The 26,182-nt window shown below is 42.0% G+C and overlaps 6 protein-coding genes across 6 annotated transcripts; all 6 read right to left on the bottom strand.

Moving 5' to 3' along the window:
* Positions 1–21: 21 nt before the first annotated feature.
* On the bottom strand, positions 22–3,136 carry LOC135436354 (uncharacterized). Its single transcript, XM_064693930.1, has 3 exons — positions 2,528–3,136; positions 2,222–2,474; positions 22–2,159 (listed from the first exon to the last, which is right to left on the bottom strand). Exons 1-3 carry the CDS (start codon positions 2,941–2,943, stop codon positions 132–134), a joined length of 2,697 nt encoding a protein of 898 aa, XP_064550000.1. The 5' UTR covers positions 2,944–3,136; the 3' UTR covers positions 22–131.
* A 1,619-nt stretch (positions 3,137–4,755) lies between these two features.
* Positions 4,756–7,832, bottom strand: LOC135436678 (uncharacterized). Its single transcript, XM_064694362.1, has 3 exons — positions 7,384–7,832; positions 7,064–7,316; positions 4,756–6,996 (listed from the first exon to the last, which is right to left on the bottom strand). Exons 1-3 carry the CDS (start codon positions 7,818–7,820, stop codon positions 4,825–4,827), a joined length of 2,862 nt encoding a protein of 953 aa, XP_064550432.1. The 5' UTR covers positions 7,821–7,832; the 3' UTR covers positions 4,756–4,824.
* An 898-nt stretch (positions 7,833–8,730) lies between these two features.
* On the bottom strand, positions 8,731–11,989 carry LOC135436344 (uncharacterized). Its single transcript, XM_064693920.1, has 3 exons — positions 11,340–11,989; positions 11,037–11,277; positions 8,731–10,980 (listed from the first exon to the last, which is right to left on the bottom strand). The coding sequence occupies exons 1-3, from the start codon at positions 11,759–11,761 to the stop codon at positions 8,800–8,802; spliced, it is 2,844 nt and encodes a 947-aa protein (XP_064549990.1). The 5' UTR covers positions 11,762–11,989; the 3' UTR covers positions 8,731–8,799.
* A 142-nt stretch (positions 11,990–12,131) lies between these two features.
* LOC135436345 (uncharacterized) lies at positions 12,132–15,612 on the bottom strand. The gene is made up of 3 exons (XM_064693921.1): positions 15,007–15,612; positions 14,685–14,937; positions 12,132–14,617 (listed from the first exon to the last, which is right to left on the bottom strand). Exons 1-3 carry the CDS (start codon positions 15,423–15,425, stop codon positions 12,479–12,481), a joined length of 2,811 nt encoding a protein of 936 aa, XP_064549991.1. The 5' UTR covers positions 15,426–15,612; the 3' UTR covers positions 12,132–12,478.
* Positions 15,613–16,181: 569 nt separating this feature from the next.
* On the bottom strand, positions 16,182–19,348 carry LOC135436673 (uncharacterized). The gene is made up of 2 exons (XM_064694357.1): positions 18,789–19,348; positions 16,182–18,733 (listed from the first exon to the last, which is right to left on the bottom strand). Exons 1-2 carry the CDS (start codon positions 19,238–19,240, stop codon positions 16,393–16,395), a joined length of 2,793 nt encoding a protein of 930 aa, XP_064550427.1. The 5' UTR covers positions 19,241–19,348; the 3' UTR covers positions 16,182–16,392.
* Positions 19,349–23,997: 4,649 nt separating this feature from the next.
* On the bottom strand, positions 23,998–25,534 carry LOC135436223 (uncharacterized). The gene is made up of 2 exons (XM_064693760.1): positions 24,977–25,534; positions 23,998–24,912 (listed from the first exon to the last, which is right to left on the bottom strand). The coding sequence occupies exons 1-2, from the start codon at positions 25,417–25,419 to the stop codon at positions 24,021–24,023; spliced, it is 1,335 nt and encodes a 444-aa protein (XP_064549830.1). The 5' UTR covers positions 25,420–25,534; the 3' UTR covers positions 23,998–24,020.
* Between the last annotated feature and the right edge of the window lie 648 nt (positions 25,535–26,182).

Below are 26,182 nucleotides of genomic sequence, written 5' to 3'. Positions count from 1 at the left end.
ACTCAAGCACGAAAGAGTGACTGAAATCTAAAAATTTTTATTGTCAAAATTATAAAATCAAATGGTAGTTTGATGAATAAACAGTAAAAAAAAATAAATATAAAATTAGTAATAACATATACTATCTGCTGCTACGCATTGGCATTAGGATTCCATGGGGTGGGAATAACACCGCGTTTCATCATATATTGCATCATGTCGGGGACCTTTTTCCTTTTTTCCTCCTCCTTCTGTTTGGCTGCTTCTTTCGCCGCCTCTTCTATAGCTTTATAATAGCGCTTGGGCATTCTCACAGGAATGGGAGCACTTTTGCCTGCTGCTTGTTTCTTTATGGCACCGGGAAATGACTTTCCACCCGGACTGCCCATTGGCACAGTTCTTCCACCACCGATCATAGGTCCACCGGGCTTTGCGCCCCAAATAGTCTTGCTTTTCGGTCTGGCACCATAAGTAGCAGGCACACCATGCAGACCACCGCCCCTATAGCCAAATAGGCCATCCTCAAACACATTTTCACCGAGACTGCCGAATGCCGTACCCGCATAGCGATCTCCCGCAGCACAGTCATAGGAACGCCAGTAAGGGGTATATTTGAGTGGATATGTGGGCGGAACATTTCGATCCTTCGCAACTGTCTGCGTATTTCTGGTGACGGTGCATGGCTTTGGCGGAGGTGGATGCGTTGGTACACCTGCCGGCGACGGCACATCGAAATCGAACTCCATTTCGCTGTCACTGGTGTCCGTGAGAACCAGATGATCTACGCAATTTTCCATGCCGCGTCCTTTGCACTCTTTTTGTATTGCGTTCTCGAGATGTTTCTTTTCCACGTTGTCGCGACAGACGCACATCATAACAGTTTTGTGGCAGGTGCATTTGGGGAAACCTTTCGCTTTCAACTTTCTCTTGATCTCACTTAAAGCCACAGCGAGATCACTTTTAACTACCTTAAATACAATTGGCTTCATCTCTACGTTCTTATTGTTAACCGCTCGCAGGGTAATATATATTACGCCTTTTTTTTTTGACAGGTTGAGAATTGGAAGCTGACGCACCTTTTCCTTTTTAGCTTCCAACTGTTTCCTGCACGTATTATATGCATTATTTTCGGGCGAGTAATTCAAAAAGTAATTCATGACCCTCTTCATGGGCCTGAGAACTGCGCCAGGTCGCCAGCCATACTTGCGTGCCTCTTGGCTTGAGGCCCAAGCCCAGCCGTGTCGACGAGAGACAGGTCCCACCCGCTTTACGCAACTCTTGTGTGCTCCACTGGCGAGACGTTTTTGAACGACGATCTCGTTAAAGGCTTTTTTCGGAAGACTCGGGTAAGGGGATTTCTTACGAGCTGGAGTGGCTTTTTTCACCTTGGATTCAGGCTTTGGGCCGTTCTCCTTGCAGTTATCAGGTCTTCGCACCTTCATATCGTATAGTTCACGTAGTTCGGAAAAAACACGTGCTAGAAATGGGCGAGACTCCTCAGACTTAACCTTAATCACACAAAAGTCCACGCTGCCTTCCGACTCTTCTGTATTGTCCTCCGTTTTCCTACTTAAACCTGGCTGGAAAACGCCTGGAATTAGTTTAATTACTCGACAGTAGGCGCAGAGTTTGTCGGTTTTGCAAGTGCATCGACATCGACCTTGGGCCATTTCAGCCTTTTCTACAGCGAGCTTATCACAAGGATCCTTACAGATATCGTCATTGGCCGCCGGGGGCTTACCCAGACAATCGATCATTATATTGTCTGCGGTCAGTTCCTTTTGGTTGTAATCTTCCTCAATGACCGGCGTGGGTTTGACTCCACACTTGGGACAGGCGGCAAATATTGGTAGCCATGACATATTGTTCAGGCAAACCGGACAGAATCGTATATTCTTATTCTTATTCTGCGAGTCATTTCCTTCACTCATTGGCATGGTTGCAAGCTTAGGGCTGAGAAAATCACGCCCAACGTGCTGTGTTGGTGGGAAGTGCGAATTGATGGGAAAATTTGGTAGACTGGGAGGTTTTTGGATAGTTGGATAGCTTGATTTGTGACAGGGTGGATCGCATGGACGTCTCAGTGCGTCAGCTGTACGGCAGGGCGGCTTCAGTGAACTAGACTTGCCAGTGCGTTCGACAATCGAGTCTATAGCTTGCTCATACTCCTGTGTTATTTTCTGTTAAATAGAAACAAAGCCAATGAGTTGGAAATTTAGCGAGAAAAACCTTTTAAGCCAACCTTCATCTCCCTGCATACAGAGTCGTTTACTGGGTTATGTTTAAATATTTCGTCATGCTTACGGGCAACAATTTCCAAGCTGCGATAGCGGCCCTTGTCTAGGTTAAGGACCTCATCGCCCTCTTCTGACTGCCATGCATCTAAACAAGGATCGCAAGGGGAAGGACAACGTTGGGACTCGCTCATTATGAACAAAATATCTTGCGGTTTGATGCTTCTGTCCACATTGCGACGACAATCGCTCTCTTTCGGTCTGAAAATAGACTGAGCTGAGCAACGGTCAGATGCTCGGAAATTTTTACTTACTCTGCCTTATCATCGCATTTGATAATCAGACGTATAAGCACATCAAGAGAGCCAGTAACTTTAGCCTCCCGACCGAATTGGCAGGTGTCGACATGTACCAAATCGGGCATGCCCGCGACTATGCTATCAATAAAAGTTTGGGGGAAACTTATTTGGGCGGTCCCGAGAAGACAACCGAGGTACTGCACTGTAATGGGCATTCCACATTCCTCTAGGGTCTGGCGCAGTTTTTCTGGGAATTTATTGAACTCATTACTTGAGCCGGGCTTGAAATCTGCTACATTAATCCGGCTCGGCGTTATAGGGATCGATTTTTTATTAAATTTGACCTCTATTTTAAGTTGCTTGGGATCTTCAACATATATTGACTCAAAACGAGTCACGACAATATCAAATACAAAATTACAGGCTGCCATTTCAATGGAAAGTGGTTTGTTGTTACCGCTTGCCTTTGAGTTAACCGTTAATATAAAAATGTAGGCACTTTATTTGGACTTTTGCCCTAATTGTAAAAAAAATTAGAAAAAACAAAGCACGGAAATTTAAAACTGATTGTCAATTTTTATTAAAGGAATTTTGGGAGTAATGTACATTAAATCATTGCACTTAAAACACTAAATAATTTTCAGATCCCTGTAGTATATCAAAACAAAAGCAACTATGATGGAAAACATTTTTAATAAAGATTCCAGAACGGTGCATATTAGTTTTAGTGTTCTCGTTTAAAATCTTATGCTGAGATTTTGCACGTCTGCCTACGGTAATAAAAAAAAACTATTCGTTTTGCAGTCCGTCCGTGAACTTACCCTTGTTTTTTTTTACAATTTTCAAGCTAGAAAATATACTTGTGATAACAAGCATACGATTAAGCAATCTGACAAAAAAAAAATTAAGTGGTTCACCGATTGTCCCTATACTATATATCCTTTAAGGCTATTGCTGTTGCGCTGTTGCTGCATTTCCAGTGGAGATAGGGTATATACAGCAACAACAAGATCTTATTGACTATATATGTTATCTAAGGCTAGACGGTATTATCCGTCTTTTGCCGGGCCAACATTTTTATATGTAGTATTTTAAGCATTCTTGCTTTAATTGTTTGGACTTTACGTTAACGATCGATCAGGAATGTCAGTTTTATGTAAATAGATCCCGGTCTTTTAAGCGGAAAGTCTCGACAAAAAATTCAATTTTATTTTAATAAGCGGTGAATGTATAACAACAGTTTGCAAGATGATTTTAAGCTAGGCCCCTCAAAATGCAATTATGTATAACCGATCGGTATAAATAAATAATATATTCATTTAAATAACAGAACTTTATACGATAGACACAATCTAGATGAAAAGCGTTATAACCATAGGGACCACATTTTTTGAGCTGTTAAGCAACTCAGTTTCTGAAACAAGAGTGTCTTGTCTAGAGTTAGTCTCAGGTATTCGTGACATAAAGCATGGTACCGCTCAAAGCAATGATGAATTTCCTCTTTTCCACTTTCGTAGCCATATGAGACTATGATGTACATAGAATGACTGAATACATAGAATGAATAGAAAGAATAGAAATAGATAGAATGAATAGAAGAATAGAAAGAGTACATAGAATGACAAAATCTGTTATTTCCTTTAGCTTTGATAATTGCTCAAGAAGCTCAAGAAGTTCACCCTGAAAGCCTGCGACTCGGGCAGCATCAATAAAGTAATTTGTCCACTTATTTGTTGAATGACTTAGAGCTCTATAATGGTATCAAATGTGACTGATAGATAAATATTAAGTGCACAATGAAATGCTTATAACACAAATACTTATTATTTATTAAGAATGACTTTCGATTAAATTTCAAAATCTGTTATTTCCTTTAGCTTTGATAATTGCTCAAAAAGCTCAAGAAGTTCACCCTGAAAGCCTGCGACTCGGGCAGCATCAATAAAGTAATTTGTCCACTTATTTGTTGAATGACTTAGAGCTCTATAATGGTATCAAATGTGACTGATAGATAAATATTAAGTGCACAATGAAATGCTTATAACACAAATACTTATTATTTATTAAGAGAATCGTTCTGAGCAGCGCACCTTACATCTAAACTTTTTAAAAACTCTGGAATCATCTGGATAATATTCTTCGTACTAGCTCGTAAAATTTTTCAGAGCTTACTTTAGCACACGCATCTGATGTGCTTCAGTGAATCGATTAATGCACAACCCCAATGATGGTTCTAGAATTAAAAAAAAGTCATCTGTAGATTTTGTTCCATGTATGCAAATAGCACATGCTCGAAAGTACGCGATCTGCTCTTAGCAATAGTAAGCACATGAGTCGTAGCACTGTGCCCCACATGGGTTATAGCATTGGGCCGCATGAGAATAACAGCAGTCAGCAGGATAACCCTTACCAAGCCGGGTGATGGTGTCGATTGGGGGCATGGGCATTTGGAGGAGTGCGATACGCTTGCGTTGGGCGCTGGTGAGGCCATCCGCGCCGACCATGGCGCTAGGCTTAATCTTAGGACCTTTGCTCGCATCGGGATCGTTAGGATTCCATGGCCTAGCAATTTCGCCGTGTGCCATCATATATTTCATCATATCGGGACCTCTCTTTTTCATTTCTGCTTTCAGCTTCTCGGCATTTTTCTCCGCTTCAGCAGCCTCTAAGGCAGCTTTCAATAAACGCTTAGGCATCCTCACCGGAATGGGTTTACTACCACTTACAGACTTATCTTTACAATGCCCAAATGGCATCTTCGCTGGATTTCCTTGTTGTCGAATAGGTCCGCGCATGGGTCCACCAGGTTTATCACCCCAAATAGCTGCGGTTTTCGGTCTTCCTCCTGGACAAGCAGACACGCCGTGTGGCCCGCCACCTTTACAATTAAAGGCGCCATCCTCGAAAACAACTTCACCAGGAGCTCCGAATGCCGTGCTCGTATAGCGATCGCCTGCAGCACAGTTATAGGCTCGCCAATAGAAGCTCTGGTGCTTTGGATACTTTGGTTGCACTTTTAAGTCGGGCTTGGCCGTCTGTGTGCTACGCTCGACGGTGCGGGCCTTTGGTAAAGGAGGCTTTGCCACGCCCACCGGCGGTGTTACATTAAAATCAAAGTCCACGTCGCTTTCACTCGTGTCTGTGAGCACCAGATCACTTACGCAAGTTTCTATGCCACGGCTGTGACATTCCTGTTCTAGTGCGTTCTTAAGCTCCTCTCTTTCCATGTAGTTTCGACAGGTACACAACAATAAGGTCCTGTGGCAGGTGCACTTGCGAAATCCCTTGTCCTTGAGGTTCTTCTTTATCTCGCTTAGAATCTTAGCAAGTTCGCTTTTGACCACCTTAAACACAATGGGTTCCATCCTAGCGTTATTATTATTGATCGCTCTCAGGGTTATGAAGATTTCACCATTCCTTTTGCACATGTTCAGAATGGGAAGGTCTCTTTCCTTCTTGATTTCTTTTTCTTCTACTTCCTTGCATACATTTTGCTCTTCCGAATTATGCAAGAAAAATTTCATAAGCCTTTTAATAGGCCTTGATACCGTTCCGGGCCGCCAGCCAAACTTCCGTGCCTCCTGGCTGTTGGCCCAATTCCAGCCGTGACGACGCGAAACTAGGCACGGCCCATTAGCACAGGTATTGTGGCCTGTATTTGGAGGCTTGCGCTTCGGCTTGTTTGAATTCTGGGTAGTAATGTAACGTCTTGTCACTTCTCTACGCTCTCTAATTGCGGTTTCTCTTTTCTCATTTTTACGAGACAGACTGAGTGTATGTCGGGTTTTCTTGCGTGCCGACTGTTGATTACATTCCCTTTCAAGGTCCGACGGCCGCTTGGTGTTCTCAATGTTGTGCAAATCGCGTAACTCAGAGAACACACGTGCCAGAAAAGGGCGAGACATATCTGGTTGGAGAAGCGATAAACAATAATCGCCGGCTGGATCTTCCTCACTCGCTTGAGTCACGGGCGCAGATTCCTCTTTTTTTTCAGATTTAAAGAAATCCGCGCACATTACGCGCACTCGGCAGTGGGCACAGAGTTTTCCGAACTTACAGGTGCACCCGCACACTTCACTATTTTCACTAGAATTTTCCTTAGCATGTTTTGTAGGGAAACTCTTACAGTAATCTTCAATAGTTTCCGGGGGCTTGCCCATATATTCAATTAGTACTTCTTCCGCTGTTGGCATCGGCTCCTTCTGAACATTTACGACCGGCATAGGTTTGACGCTGCAATTCGGACATGCGGCGAATTTGGGCAACCATGACATATTCTTCAGGCAGACAGGGCAGAAACGTATCGGATTGGTTTGGGTCAACGTCTCAGAATTGATTTCCCCGGCTGGCACCTTTGGAATCGCTTGCAAGTGCGAAACGCTTGACGGACTATCACTGCCCTGGTCAGGGTCCATGAAAGGCTTCAATTGGCCAGTGCGCTTTAGAACCGAGTCAATAATTTCTCCATACTCTAGGGACATTTTCTGTTAACGACAGAGAGAGAGAGAGAGCTGCAGAAAGCTTTAGAGAAAACGCCCGTTCGGCACTCACCTTTAGTTCTCTACAGATAGAATGGCCTGTTGGGTCATGTGTGAAAGTTTCAATGGGCTTAGGGGAACCAACAGGGACGCTTTCATAGCGTTTAAAATCCAATTTTAGGCGTTCATCGCCCTCCTCTGGCTCTAGTGCATCCAGACAAGGATCGCAAGGGCTTGGGCATCGCTGGGACTCGCTCAGAAGAAACATTATGTCTTGCAGGTTGATGCATTTAGCCATATTCGGAACACATTCAATCTCTCCTGTCCTGAAATATGATGAAAGTTCAGTCTTGAGTTACGACTGACGCCAGTCATACATAAAACTTAACTTACTTTGGCTTATTTTCGCACTTAATGATTAAACGGCAGAGCACCTCAACGGTGCCTACAACTTCACCATTTTCTGTAAGTTGACATTTGTCCGAGATCATCAGATCAACCATCTGGTCTACAATGCTATCAGTGATGGTCGGGGGCAAAATGATCTGACCGGTACCCAGAGCTCGATTATTGTACGTGACCAAAATGGGTATGCCACACTTTGCTAGGTTCTTGCGCAGGCTTGCCGGCTGCTCCTGAAACTCAGTGCTAGAACCGACTTTAAATTCGGTAACATTGATGCGGCTTGCGGTTAGGCCTACTGTTATACCACTAAATGTTAAAGTTACTTGCAATTTTTTGGGGTCTTTAATTTGTACGTTTGGTGATTCAAACTTTGTCACAATGGTGTCAAGAACAAAGGTACATTTCTCTATTTGGTTGGACTTCATTGCAATTTAATGATTTCGAAATTGATGAAAACAAGTTTACAGCACAATTTTGTGTTGTATATAGTATTTGTAAAGTAAATTGAATGAAAAGAAAATATAGTTATTGTAATGAACACTAATACATAAACTACTGTGATGGACACAATTATAAAAAGTTAATATCCATTCTGGTTTTCTATTGTTCATTGGCTTAGGGAAGTTTAACTTCCTGAACAGGTTTTTTCAGATCCGTAATCCTATGTTATGGCTTGACCCTTGGTTAGTCAAATTCACCCAGAGAATATTAAAATATTCTATCGAAGCTGTTTCTTATTTATGTAATTGCATATCAAAAGTAACAAGAGTACACTAGTCGGGAGTGCTCGATTAAAAGATGTTCTTGGTTAGAAGTACTTCTTGCAGCATTAATTTTTGAAGAGAAGTATTTGCAAAAATATTAAGTCTCTAATTTGCTTTTGGAAGAGGACTCAATAGTCGAATAAGAGCTTTTAAGAAACAATTCTGTCAGTTCGTTGTTGTTGTGACTAAATTTGGAAAAGTTGGCTTGCAACAAGACAATTGACAATTGCATGTCATTCCAAGAACTTTCAAATAAAAAATTTTAACTTATTAATTAAATGCTATAACAATATATTTCAGGTTTCTAATCACTATTTTTGATTTTTTAATTTAACAAGCCTGTTTTAGAAACTAACCAGATATATCTTTTTTGTAGTCTTTTTGAATGTTTTTTAAAATTAATTTCCATGCTTCTGATGATTAATAAATTAATTACTAACAATGACTGATAAACTCACTCTGTGTACACATTTCAAATTTTCAGTCTGTAGCTTTCATAGTTTTCAAGATCGTTGCTCAGAGTATTACACTCGCAACTTGGTCTTTCTAAGCAATAATAAAATAAAACTAATTATGTGACATTAACATATATTCTAAAAATTTATGAGATCATACAAATAGCATTTTTTTGACAGCCGACTTAGCAATAATAAGCACAGCTTTGTTGGGTAGATAGATTGTGATATTGCCCATGGAATTGATTATTGCATTGGGCAGTATACGGATCAAAGCCCTTTCCTAGCCGCGTCACAAACTCAATGGGGTCTGGGGGCATTTGCAGCAGAGCGCGACGTCTACGTTGCATATCGGTTAGTCCGTCGGGACCAACATTAGATGCATATTTTCCCTTAGTCTTTGACCCTGTAAATAGGCCATGTTTCTTTAAATACGTCATGTTTTTATCGGACCCTGCCTGTTCACGATTGTTCCCGGGATGAGATTGATTTGATTGATTTGAGTTTTTTTCGGCATTTAATTGAGCTCGCTTAGTCATTCTTACGGGAATTGCCTTGCTGACAACTGCTTTGGCACTAGGGTCCTTTTTAGCACCGGGAAATGATTTTCCGCGCACTTGACTTACTAATTTGCCAACAGGATCTGGTCGCCCGCCACCGCGCATAGGCCCTCCATAGCCGGTCCCCCAAATATCCTTATTTTTAGGTTTACCGCCCGGAGTAGCTGGTGCCCCATGCGCACCACCACCCCTATATCCAAAGACACCATCCTCAAACACTTCCTCTCCTGGAGCGGCGAAGGCTGTGCTCGTGTAACGATCACCGGCAGCACAATCATAGCCGCGCCAGTAGGGGATGTGTTTGTATGGATAACTTGGGAGTACGCTTCGATTTTTTTTGCTGCACTGGGTGGCATTGTTGGCGGTCAGTGGCTTTGGTATCGTCCGAGGCTTCGCCATGCCCGTCGGCGGTGTCACATTAAAATCATAGTCCATTTCGCTGTCACTGGTGTCTGTCAGGACCAGATGATCTACGCAGTTTTCTATGCCGCGACGCTTGCACTCCTTTTGCAGTGCACCCTCAAGATGTTTCTTTTCAATGTTGTCGCGACAGACGCACATCATAACCGTCTTGTGGCAGGTGCATTTGGGGAAACCTTTCGCTTTTAACTTTCTCTTGATCTGGCTTAGAGCCACAGCGAGATCGCTTTTAACTACCTTAAATACAATGGGCTTCATCTCAATATGCTTATTGTTAACCGCGCGCAGGGTAATAAATATTTCGCCTTGCTTCTTGCACACGTGAAGAATGGGCAACTCACGTTCTATTTCTTTTTCGACTTCCAGTTGTTCGCTGCACGTCTCGTATGCATTGTGGTCTGGCGAGTAATACAAAAAGAAATTCATTAGCTTCTTAATGGGCTTGAGAACTGCGCCGGGCTTCCAGCCATAGTTGCGTGCCTCTTGACTTGAGGACCACGCCCAGCCGTGGCGACGTGGGACTAGGCGTTGCTTATTCGCACAGGTCTTGTGTCCTGTTAACCGACTTTGGCTCTGGGAGTGATCATTAAGCTCTTTGTGGGCACTGCTTTGATTGGTTACTTTAGCTTTCTTTGTTTGATTAAGGGATAAATCTTTGTTGTGTGTGTGCATTTTGTGCTGTTTGTCTTCACATTTATCATCGAGTTTCGAGCCTCGCATCGCGTCTTTGCTATAGTATAGATCGCGCAGATCGGAGAACACTTTAGCGAGATGTGGGCGGGAGTCATCGGCTTCCACACAATAATCGTTTCCCCCATCGGGAATCTTGGGTATTTGCCTCTCATCTGGCTTAAAGATATCGGCGCACAGTTTACGTATTCGGCAATGAGCACACAGTTTTTTCTCGCACGAGCACCGACATCTGGTCTGTACCTCCTGAGGTGACTTTTCCTTGAATGCTTCGGCATCGGGATCCGCACATGGATCTTCATTCTTATTTTGGGGCTTACCCAGATAGTCGATCAGTATTTGTTCTGCAGTCAGTTCCTTCTCACTGGGAGGGTCATTGACGACCGGTATGGCCTTGACTCCGCACTTTGGGCAAGAGGCAAACATTGGTAGCCATGACATATTGTTGAGGCAAACGGGACAGAAGCGTATGGGCTTGATATGTGGGTTCTTTCCATCACCGACAGGCTGGATAAGAAACCTTGGACTACGGAAATTATCATGTTGGTCTGTTGGCAAGTACGAAAAGCATGGTGGATTTTCCGGCTGTGGAGCATTACAGAATTCACTCGAGGAAGTTCGCCGCTTCTCGGGTTTATGGCATGGTGGCAACGGAATGATAGAGTCAATAATCTCTTTACAGTCTTGCACCAATTTCTGTGATCATAAATAGCGTATGTTATTTGCAAAATGCGATGTAAAACGACGCGCACCTTAAGTGGTGTAAGAACAGCGTTGCCATTGTTATTCTGTATGAGAGATTTTGAGTCCCGAAGGCCGCTAGCATTCGAGCTGCGATATCGTAGCAAATCCAACTTCAGGCGCTCATCTCCTACTTCGTCTTCCAATGTATCTTGGCAAGGCTCGCAAGGGATGGCGCATGGCTGGGACTCGCTTAAAATAAACATGATATCCTGCTGGTTGATATTTTTGTCTACATTGTTCTCCAACGGCCTGAAAAAAATGATCAATTGCTTAAACTTGAAACTCGAGCTAAGATCAGAATCTGTACTTACATCTGTTCATATTCGCATTTAATTATAAGACGGCAGAGCACCTCAATTGTGCCTACAACTTCAGTATCCCGTTTGATTTTGCAGCTGTCTGAATGTATCAAATCAGGCATACCTACTGCAATCCTTTCAGTGATGTAGTTGGGAAAACTTATCTGACCTGTGCCGACAACGAATCCGTTATAGCTAACTGAGATGGACATTCCCAATTTTTCAAGATTGTCGCGCAGGGCTTCTGGTGTTATCTCAAAATCAGTGCCGGAGCCAGTTTTGAAATCGGTTACATTGATGCGGCTTGCTGATAAACATATTTTCATCATATTCAATTTGGCCTGAACTTGAAGTTTTTGTGGATCTTCAACATTCAGGTCTGATAACTTTAATTTTGTCACAATAACATCAAGGACAAAGTTACACGAACGCATTTTATTGATATACAATTTAATTATTGCTTATGTTATGAAGTTTTGCAGAATTTGTACGCTATATAAAATGTGCGCATAAAACCCAGAACTGGGAAATTTAAAAATTATGAAAACAATTTTTAAAACCAAATTAGGCTTGCGTGTGACAAGACTAAAAAAATAAATGTACAGCTTTGTGCTGAAAGAGAAGGCATGGGGCATTACAAAAATGATGTTTTTTTCATTCCATGAAACACACTCGACAGAGATGTTTTAATATATTATTTATGTTAAATTGCTTTTGTGAGGTGAATACATCTCCGATTCCACAGGCAAAAAGAGGGCAGCTTCTAGATTCTGTTCATAATAATAATCAATAAGATGATGTAGCTGCGTTTTATATAACTAATTTTTTTTTTTTATTCCTGTTATACATTGGGAATTTAAGTGTGTCTGTGTATGGACATTAAGACTGAATATAATGTATATTCTTAGCTAACATACACGAATGACGTATGACTGACAAAAAAGACTTATTGGTCACAACCGGAGCCTATACAAAATTATATACGGTCGCATGGCATCGCTAAAATAAACACGTTAACCCACTGTCGGGCAATATTCCATTTAGGCGGGAAAAGTAAACAATATCAAAAACTTTCCGAAGACACACAGCGCCCGCTGTGTACTGTCTCTTCTAAAATGATAAATCTTCTCTTTGATCTGGACTCTCGAGTCTTAACAGTAGCAGCATGGATAGCAGCACTGAGCGACACATGCATTGTAGCATTGGGAGTGGTCATAGCCCTTGCCCAGGCGGGGCATACTGTCGAGCGGTGGTACGCACATCTGCTGGAGAAGGCGTCGCTTGCGTTGCGCATCGGTAAGTCCATCAGGTCCCAAGACTGGGCCATTCGCAACCGGTTTCTTTGGCTGAGGGTTATTAGGGTCCCAGGGCGTAGGAACGGCGCCATGTCCCTCCAAATACTTGATTAGGTTGATTCCCTTTTTCTTTCGTTCAATCTCATTCTGTATTGCTTCTTTTTCCGCTTTAGCAGCATTTTTAACGGCTTCAATGTGGCGTTTGAGCATTCTTACTGGGATGGGTTCGCTTTTACCCTTTCCTGGTTGCTTTTTATTACCGGGGAATGACTTTCCGCCGAGAACGCCACCTGGACCACCACCTCGTATTCCATGGATCTTGGATGCTCCTTGCGGTCCGCCGCCCCCGTAACCAAAGATGCCATCCTCAAATACAGCTTCACCGGGCCCACCGAACGCTGCGCCGGTGTACCGATCGCCTGCAGCACAGTCATAGACGCGCCAGTAGGGATTTAGTTTAGTTGGATACTTTGATGGTACGATTAGATCTTTCTTATTGGTCTGTGTACCGTTGTTGAAGTTCTTGCGTGGACTTGATGGCTTAGCCGACGCGGCCGGCGGGGTCACATCGAAATCATATTCCATCTCGCTGTCACTGGTGTCTGTGAGCACCAAATGATCCACGCAGTTGTCCATGCCTCGACGTTTACACTCCTTCTGCAGTGCGTATTCGAGATGCTTCTTTTCTAGCATGTTGCGACAGACGCACAGCATCACCGTTTTATGACACGTGCACTTGCGGAAGCCCTTGTCCTTCAGCTTCTTTTTGATCTCCCTGAGGGCTACGGCCAGATCGCTTTTGACTACCCTGAACACAATGGGTTTCATTTCCACATTTTTGTTATTTGGAGCCCGTAAAGTAACGAGGATTTCTCCATTCTTCTTGCATACGTGCAAAATGGGTGGCTGGCGTTCCTTTTCTGCTTCTAGCGTTTCGCGGCACTTATTGAATGAATTATGTTTCGGAGAGTATTGCAAAAAGAATTTCATGAGGCGTTTAACAGACTTTCGAACGGATCCTGGTCGCCAGCCATTATTCCTTGCCTCCTCCCCCAATTCCCAGGCCCAGCCGTGACGGCGTGAAACGCCTCCTTCTGTTTTTAGGCAACGCTTGTGCTGGGCACCCATAACAGGAAGCTTGCGTTTAGCGGGCTTTTGCCTTGGCTTATGTTCAAGCTTTGGTCTTCCGTCTATGGCTGATTGCTCTAGCTTCCTGGCTTGTTTTGGTTCGCATTCAACTTGAAGTTGTGACGGTCGTCGTGTGCTTTTGATCTCGTACAAATCGAGAAGCTCGGAGAACACGCGTGCCAAATATGGCTGGCACTGCTTGGAGTCGGTCTTCAGCACACAGAAGTCCTCGGAGGATTTTGGCTTAACGCTGGGGCAAAGCGCCGCTTTCTGGTTAGCTTGGAAAATATCCCCGCATAGCTTACGTATGCGGCAATGAGCACACATTTTTCCGCACTTACACGTACACTGAACCTTACTGCATTTGTCATCATCATCAGCTTGCTTTTTTTTCGACTCGCAGGGGTCCACGCAGTAATCGGTCTTATCATCTTTTGTTTTGCCCACAAACTCGTCTATTATTTGTTCTGGAGTCAGTTTCACCTCCTTATGGCGTTCCTCAACAACCGGCATGGGCTTGACCCCGCACTTGGGGCAGGTGGCAAATTTTGGAAGCCATGACATATTGGTCAGGCAGATTGGACAAAATCGTGCTGGCTTTATCGAAGGCTTTTGCAAGTCACTGATTGGTACAGGTATCAGCGCTGGATCGCAGAAATCAGGACCCTCATCCTGTCGTGCTGGCAAGTACGAAAAACAGGGAACATATGGACTATGTGGCTGATTGTCCTCCTGAAAATATTGAAAAGGACCACTGCAGGGACCGCCCTGTTCGTGTGGTCTCCGGCAAGGTGACTTCAATGGCTTCGGATGGCCAACGTGCTTGGTAATAGAGTCAACAATCTCTTCACACTCCCGCGCCATTCTCTATGATTAAATGTAGTTTTGAAAAAGCTTTCAAAAGAAACGGACAATACACTAAAGTTGCATTCACCTTAAGCTCACAACAGGCGGAATTCGCCTCCGGCATGTGAATCATATTTTCTGCGGGTCGATAGCCACCAGCATTCGAGCTACGATAGCGTGCCATATCCAATTGCAGACGCTCATCGCCATCCTCTGGCTCCAAAGCGTCCAGGCAAGGATCGCAAGGGCTAGGGCATCGTTGTGACTCGCTCACAACAAACATGATGTCCTCCTGGTTAATGCATCTGTCTATGTTTCGGCGACATTCGGTCTGCTCTTCACTGTAAAGAAAGTTAAATGTTAAAACGTGATAAAACAAAAAAAAAAAACTATCTCAGAGGTTAACTTACAATGACTGTTCTTCGCATTTAATGAGGAGACGGCAGAGCACCTCGATGTGGCCCATTGTTTGCCCGTCTTTTTCGAAATCGCAGGAGCCTACGTGCATTAAATCGGACATTCCTGCATCTATCTTATCTATCACGCTTTGAGGAAACATTATTTGACCGGCGCCTATGACCTTAGTGTTGTATGAGACCGTCATCAGCAAGCCGCACTCCTGAAGATTCGCGCGCATCTTCTTTGGCGCCGCATCAAGATCGACGCCAGCGCCAGATTTGAACTCGGATACATTGATCTGACTTAATGTCAAAGGCACATTTATTTTATTGAAATTAGCAACTACAGCCAATTTTTTGGGATCATAAATTTTCACAACGGTAGACTCGAAATGTGTAGCGATAATATCGAAAACAAATTTACATGCCATTTTGTTGGTTGGGTTGATTGTTTATGTTTTCTAGGAGATTTTTTAATCTCTTAATTGATATATTATTAATTGGTTTATTACTGATAATTTTGGCTGGTTCTTTTAAAAAGTGCTAAGAAAAGCTTGGTAACCGGGAATTTAAAATTGATAATTTAAAATTTTTATTTTTTTTAAAGCATATTAACTATTGCACTTAAAAAGTTTTTAAACTAAAATATCTAAAATAGAATTCTGTAATAACACGTTAAATCAAATGCTACTATGATTATCAATAAAATAAAAACTAAGAATGCAGATATATTTACCAACTAAAAAAAAAATTAGCTATTATACCCATAATGAATAATATGTTGAACATATTCCTCCAAAATTAAAAAAGGACAGAGTCTTAGCAAAATGTTGAGTATACAGTCTTATATGGAATATAATATTTTATATATATTTTATGGAATAAAAGCAAAAAGCCGTCACCAATTTGGATAAAATTAAAAGGCCACTTTAAAAGTTGTCCTCATAATTAGCTATATATATATGTGCCCTTTGCTGAATTTAATATTATTATTGCTAATGCAATGAAAGTTTTAGTGGTCAAAGCTGCTTCCACTGTTCATAAATAACTCAGCTAAGACGATATGGCATGAAGTCAACTTGTCAACTTGGTAGATTGATATTTGTCCATTCTCGATCTATTGCCAATTTAAGCTGTTCCCGATATTAGATGAGAACCGCTTTTGGCAGTTTAAAATAAAAAACAACTTTGTAATATTCATAATAAGATAAAATTTATTGGCATTGTGACCTATGCGAAATGGTTGTTTTTTTTTTATGTATTATTTATCATTCCGAAATGCCTTTTTTAAAAGTTCGTCTTATTTGGCGGTAATCTCGTATTTGATTTCCTATAAGCTGCGAGTTGTAGTCTAGTCATGTTGATACTTAAGATTCGACATCAAGAACTCGATGTTTCTTAGCCATAGTAGCCGCAAGGAGGACACCACTGAGCACAAGGAGAGTAGCTTTGAGCGCACGGATCGAAACCCTTACCAAGCCGCGCCAGGCTCTCAAATGGTGGGATGCAGATCTGGTTAAGAGCCCGACGCTTGCGCTGTGCATCGGTCAGCCCATCTGGCCCTACGATCGGACCTGTCTTGGTTTTTACTTCTGGCTTAGGCTCATTAGGGTTCCAGGGTGTGGGAATTGCATCGTGCTTCATCAAATACTTCATTAGGTCAATGCCCTTTTTCTTCTTTGCAATCTCATTCTGCACTGCATCTTTTTCTGCCTGGGCAGCTTTCTTCAAAGCTTCAACATAGCGTTTAGGCATTCTTACTGGGATGGGCGCACTACTTCCTGTTGGTTTCTGTTTAGCACCAGGAAAAGCCTTTCCGCCTGGACCGCCCTTATTACCTCCACGTCCACCACCTTGTATAGGCCCACCTGGGCCCGCACCCCATATTCCGTGAGTCTTGGCCCTCCCACCGGGAGTAGCGTATGGTCCATGCGGTCCGCCGCCCCCGTATCCAAAGATGCCATCCTCAAATACAGCTTCACCGGGCCTACCGAACGCTGTGCTCGTGTACCGATCGCCTGCAGCACAGTCATAGGCCCGCCAGTAGGGACTAAGTTCGATGGGATATTTGGGTCGGGCTTTGTCTTTCTGATTCGTCTGTGTACTCAAGGTGACAGTGCGAGGTTTTATAGATAGCTGGGGCTTTGCCACGCCTGCCGGCGGGGTCACGTCAAAATTAAACTCTATTTCACTGTCACTGGTGTCTGTGAGGATCAGGTGGTCCACACAATTCTCCATACCGCGACGTTTACACTCCCTCTGCAGTGCATCTTCGAGATTTTTCTTTTCCAACATTTTGCGACAGACGCACAACATCACCGTTTTATGACACGTGCACTTGCGGAAGCCCTTGTCCTTGAGCTTCTTCTTGATCTCCCTGAGGGCCACGGCTAGATCGCTTTTTACTATCTTGAATACAATAGGTTTCATTTCTATATTTGGATTATTGACCGCACGCAATGTTATGTATATTGCGCCATTTCTCTTGCACACGTTGAGAATAGGAAGCGGTTTTCTTCTTTCTTGTTCTTCAGCTCGCCGGCAGATGTTAAATGCATTATTCTCTCGCGAGTATTGCAAAAAGAACCTCATCACGGTTCCAGCATAGCGACAAATGGCTCCTGGGCGCCAGCCATGTTTGCGCGCTTTTTTGGTCGATGGCCACGCCCAGCCGTGTCGACGGGAGACGCAGACGTGACGCCTAAGACAAGTCTTATGGCCAATTTTTGGGCCATGCGACGTCCGTTGCAAATAGTCCGGACTACTAGTCGCGTTTTGTATGGCGCCCGTTGATGAATTTTGACCCAATTCCTGTGTCTGTCTGGCTACCGAAGCTTGTCCAAAATGCTTCTGTAATTCAGCTTTTTTAGCATTAGCAGCCCTTTTGCCGTAGAGATCTGTAAGCTCGCCGAATACACGTTCTAAATAGGGGCGACATGCCTCGGGCCCTAAGCTGTCGGACTCGACTATAACACAAAAGTCCTCATCTGGCTTAGGCTTGACTTCGGGGCACTTTTCTTCGTGAACGACCGGTTTGAACATGTCTGCGCACAAATTGCGAATGCGACAATGAGTACAAATTTTTTTAACCGTGCAGGTACAGCGTTTGGAGTAATCGGGCTCCTTCCTATCATCATCTTCGACTGATTTTGCAGGCACTTTGAGAAACTCATTCATAATTTGGTCGGCCGTAAGCGTTTGGCCGGGTATAGTCTCAATTTGAGGCATGGCTTCAGTACAGCATTTTGGACAGGGAGAGTATTTGGGCAGCCACGACATTGAAGTGAGGCAAACAGGACAGAAACGTATGGGCTTTATTCCCATCTCTTCTATGTCTCCAGTAGGAATGGGTATCGAGCGATCAACATACTTTTGTGGGAAGCTTCTCTGTTTGCCGCTCCAGTCCGTGATAACTAGATCCTTATTAAGGTTCGATGTAGTTAAGCTAATTGCATTCTTCAGAACCGAATCGATTATTTGCCCGTAATGCTTCGTTAGAGCTTGTAATTGGCAGCATGCTTCCGTGCCACAAATCTCCTCAGGTGGTTCAGTGACGTTCTGGTTAAGGCTGGGATAGCGATTTAGATCCAGCTTAAGTTGCTCGTCACCCTCCTCTTGCTCCAGCTCATCCGCGCACGGTTCACAAATCGTGGGGCAGGGATCGGGATCGCCCAGTACAAACATGATGTCAGGCGCATTAATATCCCTTCCCAGGCTGCCGAAGCTCTTTATACAGGGTCTGTGGAAACCAATACAACTTAAGCTATGTACAATTATAAGTGGTGCCAACTTACTCTGTCTGTTTGGGTTGCTCCACGCACTTGACAACCAGAATGCAAAGAATCTCTATAGTGCCCACCTCGGCATCACGGCGTATAATGCTACATGTGTCCGCATGTAGTAGGTCACTCATCCCATCCTGAATGCTATCGATGAAGTTCTGGGGAAATTGGATGCGTGCGTTCCCCAAACTGAGCCCACCAAATCGCACAACTATTGGCAAGCCATCAGCCTCCAGGTTTTGGCGCATTGTTTCGGGTTCTGTTGTGAATTCAATGCGGCGTCCAGATTGGAATTCGCTCACATTTATACGGCTCGCTGTGACGGTAATTGGTATTTTGTTAAGCCTAACATTAACCGTTAGTCGCTGCGGATCGTCGATTTTATCCTTGTACATTCGCAAGCGAGTTACTATAATGTCGAAAAGGAAGCAGACTTTAGCTGAGATCGGTTGATCTGCCTCCATTGTTCTTGCACCTCAACAATTTTTTTCCGCCAAATATATTAGTAAAATAAAAATTAAAAAAATAAAATAAAAAAACATAAATAAATGAAAGTAGCTTTCAAGCACGAAGCCAAAATTGAAATATAAAATCAAAAATATGTATGTAACTGTACTATATATCATGACTTAAAATGCTGATTGCCTTGTCTGGTATTAAGTTGAAAAGAATATAATTGTTGTATTGTGTTGCGCCTCTCTAAACTAGCTAAGACACAAACTAAAAAAAAGAACGACTATCTTCCAAAATTATATACCCTGGCAGATAAATGTCATATATGTTTATTAATACAAAATCAATTTGTCAGATCAATTGAAATATGAAGAATAGATGCGGAGTTATCTTAAAAATCTAATTTTTTGATCGATTCTTGGTATGGAACTACTTATATGATGTAATGGTTCGATAGGGGAGAATTTGATATATGCTTCTCATACAGAAAAAAGAGGATATACATAAATTAACATTACATACTCTTGTGTACTCATATACTCTTTCAAAAAGGGAAGACTATATATTATATATATATATATATATATATTTGTAAGTTCTGCGTCCTGCTATCCGCACGTCTCTCCCTCTGTCCGCCTTTTATTTAACCGACTTGAATCTTAGATCATATTATTGTAAATACCCGCGACACAAAACGTGTTTAGTTTTATAGGCACGAGAACTGGTAACTCAGTAAATCGCGAAAATTATTATTTTCTACAGCCTTAGACGTGGACATAAACGTATCCCTTTAAAGATCGATCATAAAATATTTTACTGACCTGAACGTGTATTACGGAGTCCGTGGTTCCCGACTGCCACAGTCTTAAATGTTTTATTTGGTACTCAATTTACTTACTGGATTTCAGCTAATTAATTAATTTGGCACCGTCTGCTCGGCGGCATCCTTTTAATTGCACAAAATTGATATTGATATTTTTGATTTGGTTTAGGGACATTGGCTGTTGCGATATTTGCTGTGCCGCCCACTTATGTGGCAATGCACTTGGCGGCTAACCAAATCCCAAAGCGCTGCCAAAACACTCCGAACAAAACCCCAAACCAATTTAAGCGCGTTAAATTTATCGCATCAGCTGCCTTTGATTTGCTTATAAGCGGCTTAGCACGCAATGCGCTGTTAACACACGCCACACCCACCACATGTGTAGGGCTCTCGGGCCTCTAAGTATGCTACATTATTTCACCTCATGCACTTATCTAAATTAAGTTCAATTTTAATTAAATTTCGCGCATTAATTTGACGTTCATCACGGCGCCGCGTGTTTACCAGTTGCATAGGCGACCAACTAACCCAATGATATTTAGAAATCAGCATGGCGCAGTTTTCCATATTTACGAAAAACTGCTGAATGGCAAATATTTGGGTAAGACTAGGGATGCATTATAGCAAACTGTGGCGATTTAATTGGATTTTCATGATTGCATGTTGGGCGCAGACGCTTATGTTCGATTCGCTAGCTCACATTATAGTAGCAACAATAACAAAAGAGTTATTAAGTTTAGCACAAATCATTAATTTTTGTGTTCTTTTTTTAGGGTTTATATGTTATATGTAATCTGTTAAGATCATAACGTGGTAAGGCAGACAACGTACCTATAGATGAGGTAAAAAGCTTGCACTCGCTAGTTTGTTTACAGGCTCTTATCGTGGCCAGTTTCCTATGGGGTCTTTAATATGTTTGCAGCTGGGTTGGGCTGGCGTATCGTCAAGCACATAACTGCACTTATCTCTCCCGCTTAACATATCTTATAACACCTTGGATAATCAAGCGTCGGCATCGTAAGCTCGTGCCCCTACACCTGACTTCGGGTCAGCTCATGCTGTTGTGACACCTTTGCCCCTTCACCCTTCCTCGATTGCAAGCCTCAACGAATTTAACGAAAATAATCAATATGCTATATTCGCAACTGTAGAGATTATTGTTGGGTTAATAATATTTATAATTAGCTTAATAATTTGAAATTTTTACTAAACTATCATTTTTTTTTTTTTTTAACATAATTATTATTTATTTTATTTAAAATCTGCCCCCTTTTTGGGCAATAATTAAATGTTTTCTTTGACCTATGGCAGTTATGTATTGCGCGTATCTATGTGTCTGTTTTGTGTGTTTAGTGTAGGGGAAGCAGTGGAATTTGTTGGAGTTAGACTCTTTGGGGGAGGTCAAGTGGGTGTTTCCTTTTGAGCCGTCTTGTTGTTGAGTTGTTGTTTAAAAGGTTGGTGGCAAGATTATTTGGGTGGTTGCCTAGTCTGGCGATGTAGCGATCACTCAACTTGGCAATTACCTCTTTAACCCAAGGTATATTAAGCTGGCTGTGAATTGTGGTATTTTCATGGTAAATATGCGCGTTAGATAAAATTCGCAGAGCTTTATTTTGAAACCGCTGAATAATGTTCAGGTTGCTCTTGCTGGCGGTACCCCAAAGATGGATGCCGTAAGTCCATGTTGGCTTGATAATTGTTTTATAGATTATTAGCTTGACGCGAAGCTTCAATTTGGACTGTCTACCAATCAGCCAGTAATATTTTTTTAGCTTGTTATCAGCCTGCTTTCTTTTGCGCACAATGTGTTCACGCCATGTCAGCCGTCTGTCGAGTGTGATGCCAAGATAATTGGGCGTTGTGCTTACCGGAATCTGTAATCCATCTAGGAAAACTTGAGGGCAGTTCCCTTTGCGCAGCGTAAAGGTGGTATGGGTGGACTTTTCCTGGTTTACCGCGATGTTCCACCTTTTCAGCCAGCTGTTTAGGGAGTCCAATTGACGCTGCATAACGGAGGACGCGTACTGCGGTGTGTTGGCAGTTGTAAGAAAGGCAGTATCATCCGCGTACGTGGCAACCAAGAGGCTCTGATCCGGGGTGACAGGCATGTCGGCTGTGTACACCGTGTATAACAGAGGTCCCAGAACGCTGCCTTGTGGGACTCCGGCTCTGATGTTCTTTATAGATGAAATAGCATCACCGCACTTAGTGTAAAACTGACTAAACTATCATGATCGAAAAGTTCTAACATTTTCTCGAATTAAAGTCTTAAATTTTTTATTTTCTTCTTATCTATAAATATTAGTCTACATCGTCATTTTGAGCTAAGGCCTAACAAGCATATACCCATGGTTGTTACATACTTGAATTAATGTTACAAACATTCATTTATGAAAAAGTTTTCCTATAATATTTGTATGCGACATACACAACTGGATACATGATTTTATCAGCATGCATTCAAATCTTAAAAGATGCATTTATTCATTAAAATTTTAAACATATTACATTCGACACAGCAACAATCCTATATGTATACAAAAATGCAACAGAGGTACATTGCTGCAATTTAATTTTAAATGAACGTACAAACCAAAACACAATTAATGTTCAATTTATAAATACTAAATCATTTGTTAAATAGGCTTATGAGAATTCTTATAGACATTCATATTCTTGGATATATAAGAGGGTGGTGAATTGATGATTGAATTGAATTTAAATACCCTTCTAGAGGTTAGCAAAACTTTGTCATGATTTTTGTAACGCATTGACGTTGGCATCTACGAACCCATTAATTCATATAGCTGTCAGATGGAAAACTTTTTTGTTTTTTAAGATGTATATACGAAACTTATTAGCATCGGACTAAAATATTATATAGTTGTCAATGGAACGATGGGTTGAAAATTAAGTTTTTTTTATGAAAAACTTTTTTGTTGATCAAGATATCTTCACCGACCCCGGAATTTATATCTTAAACTATACTGCTTATATATGAGTCAAATCATTAAAATTTTGAATTATGTATGGACAAATATTTTGTTTTCAAGATATTTTCGTCAAAATGAGCACTTACGTGCTTCAATATTCTGACATAAACCATAAGAAAAACTATTACAAGGGTATTAAATCTTCGGCGTGACGAATTATTCTTCCTTTCGCGTTATTATTAATAAAATGCACTTATATTTTTGTTAAAGTGTGTCAGTTATGACGCTTACCACTCCCCCCTCTCTTCATCAAGCACAGTCAGGACTACACGCTCTGATTCCCTCATGACCATAGTCGTGTGCGTGAAGGCGAGCAGATGTTCAGATCTAAAGGCCATTCGATTATTCTGTTCGAAAAGCACGCACCTCGCTAACCTATTACCCCATTATTCTACATTCTACCTCGCAATTGTACTTTTTAAATTACAGCAATTTGTAAAAATATTTTTTTACTATATGTTGAACATTCTGTGTCCGCTAAAAGGTGCTTTTGATGGGAAGACCTCAAAGGCACTTCTAGCTTTCTGGTCGAGTGGATATTATTGTCCATGAGCATGTCCGACAAAAATTGTTATTTTAATGCCTCATTCTGGTGTACTCCTTTATTACACTTATACTTTACTATACCATAATCGACTGTACCAGCTGTCAAATTTTCTATCTGTGTTGCAAGATCTTTTGGAAAGATTATGACATCTCTCTCGCCTTGACAAAAAAGGGTTTATCCCTTGATTGCATGGCAAATATCACGTTTTGCATATTTCATATTCAATAAATATTGAAAAAAAACCCTTAGTTAGAAACTAGAGCCTTGTGCTTTGGTAAATACACACATTTGCCAAATTACTGTCCTTATAATTTGATTATAAGGCAGCCTGCATAAGCCTTTTGATTTGATGGTGCTATAAACCGAAATATATATATAATACGATCAGTTAAAATTATCAATCTTTTACATTGAATAAAATAATTACATCACGATGATTTGGCGTCCAGTTCACAGCTAAGTTGCGACTGGTAAAGAAGCTTGAGCTCGGATAACACAATTTGGAGATGTGTACGACAAGTAGCAGGTGATCCGTTGCACTTGACTTGTACGCAAAAGTCCTCATTAGCTTTGGGCTTGATATTTGGAATATGTGTGCTTGATGATATGAAGATGTCTGAACACAAATTGCGGACTCGACAATGAGCGCACATTTTGCCCAACTTGCAGGTACAGCGATTAGTACGCTTGGTATTCTCAATATTTTCCTTATCCGAAAGTCCATTGGCAGCTTGATGAGGCTCGTCAGCATAACGTTTTATAATTATATCGGCCGTGAGCACATCCTTAGATTCATTCTTAGGTTCCACCATGGGCTTGGCCCAGCATCTAGGACAACAAGCATATTTAGGGAGCCAGGACATAGAGCACAAGCAAACGGGACAGAAACGAATGGGTTTAATATCCATCTCTTCCATGTCACCCACAGGAATTGTGCGTGGCATTCTTGTAGAATTGTAGATAACTGGTGTCCCGTGCCAGCTTGTATTGTGAGAGTGCTCAGCTGGCAACGGTGAAGACAATTGGGCAATCCTCTTGATAACCGAGTCGATGACTTCTCCGCATTTCGCCATCAGATTCTTTAACTGGCAGCACGCTTGCATACCACTTGTATCCTCAGGTGGCTGGGTGACGCGCTGGTTAAAGCTGCGATACCGATTAAGATCACGTCTGAGTTGCTCGTCGCCTTCTTCGTCTTCTTTCAGCTCATCTGAACACGGTTTGCAAGGTATTGCGTAGAGTTCTGGCTTGTCTACTACGAACATAATGTCAGCCTGATTAATCTCCTTGCACAGGTGTTCGCACCTCTTTTGGCATGCTCTAGGAGCCAATTTAAAATAACTAGTAAGCGACAGACAATCTTAAGTGATGATGCTTAACTTACTCTGAATCCAGCTCTGGGTCATCGCACTTGATGATTAGGCTACACAGCAGCTCCATACAGCCCACTTCTTTGTCGCGGCTTTGAATGCCACATGTATCTGCGTACACCAAGTCGCTCATGCCAATGGCAATTTTATCAATGAAACTTGGGGGAAACATGAGCGTTCCGGTGCCTAAGCTAATGCCACCGTCTTCCACCGTGACGAGCATGCCAATATTTTTAAGATTGTCTCGCAGCATCTGGGGCTCTGCTTTGAATTCGATGTAGCGTCCAGCTCGGAAATCGGTCACATTTATACGGCTCGATGTGATTGCAAGTCCTATTTTGTTGAACTTAGCTCGCACCACGAGATCCTGTGGCTTATCGAATTCATACTTATTTAGCTGGAGTCGAGTTACAATAATGTCAAAAAGAAACTTTACTTGAGCCATGGCGGTCAACATTTTCGATATAATTTTTTAAAATTATTGAAAATTTAATTCGCGCCAAACAAATGGTAAACAATTAAAATTGTAAAATTGTTATGTGTATAGTATAAAACAAACCTACAAAAATTTAGCTTGTCAGTAAGAAATAAATGAAATATTGAAACTAACTAGGTTTTTTCTTGAACTAAAACTTTTTTAAGTATGATGACAGATATGTAAATGGTTGCTCTGCACGCTTTATGCCTTTATAATTTTAGCAGCGGCTCTTAAAGTTATTCATTGCACTGCCTTGCAATAAGAGACGTAATTCAAATCATTTTCAGTTTAATACAAGCGTTAAAGTAGCTGCTTGCGTGTCGCTGGATTTGTCAGCCTAGCCATTCAGTTCAGTGCCCATGTGCCCAAGAGAATTGTGAAGCAGAAAGCCTTTTAGTTTCACGGCTATCAAATTTGGTTAGATGAGATTCTTTAATGGCAGTTCATTTGGTCGCCTTCCACTTGGAAGGGCAATGCACTTCGCGGCTAGCCAAATCCCAAAGCCCTGCCAAAACACTCCGAACAAAACCCCAAACCAATTTCAGCGCGTTAAATTTATCGCATCAGCTGCCTTTGATTTGCTTATAAGCGGCTTAGCACGCAATGCGCTGTTAACACACGCCACACCCACCACATGTGAAGGCTCTCGGGCCTCTAAGTATGCTACATTATTTCACCTCATGCACTTATCTAAATTAAGTTCAATTTTAATTAAATTTCGCGCATTAATTTGACGTTCATC

The sequence above is a fragment of the Drosophila montana genome, unplaced genomic scaffold (genome assembly GCF_035044405.1).
Source record: "Drosophila montana isolate Dmon_TW-CO22-7 unplaced genomic scaffold, ASM3504440v1 contig_3733_1, whole genome shotgun sequence".
Classification (NCBI taxonomy): Eukaryota; Metazoa; Arthropoda; class Insecta; order Diptera; family Drosophilidae; genus Drosophila; species Drosophila montana.
The sequence above is the reverse complement of the archived record's forward strand: the minus strand, read 5'-3'. Positions and strand labels throughout refer to the sequence as shown.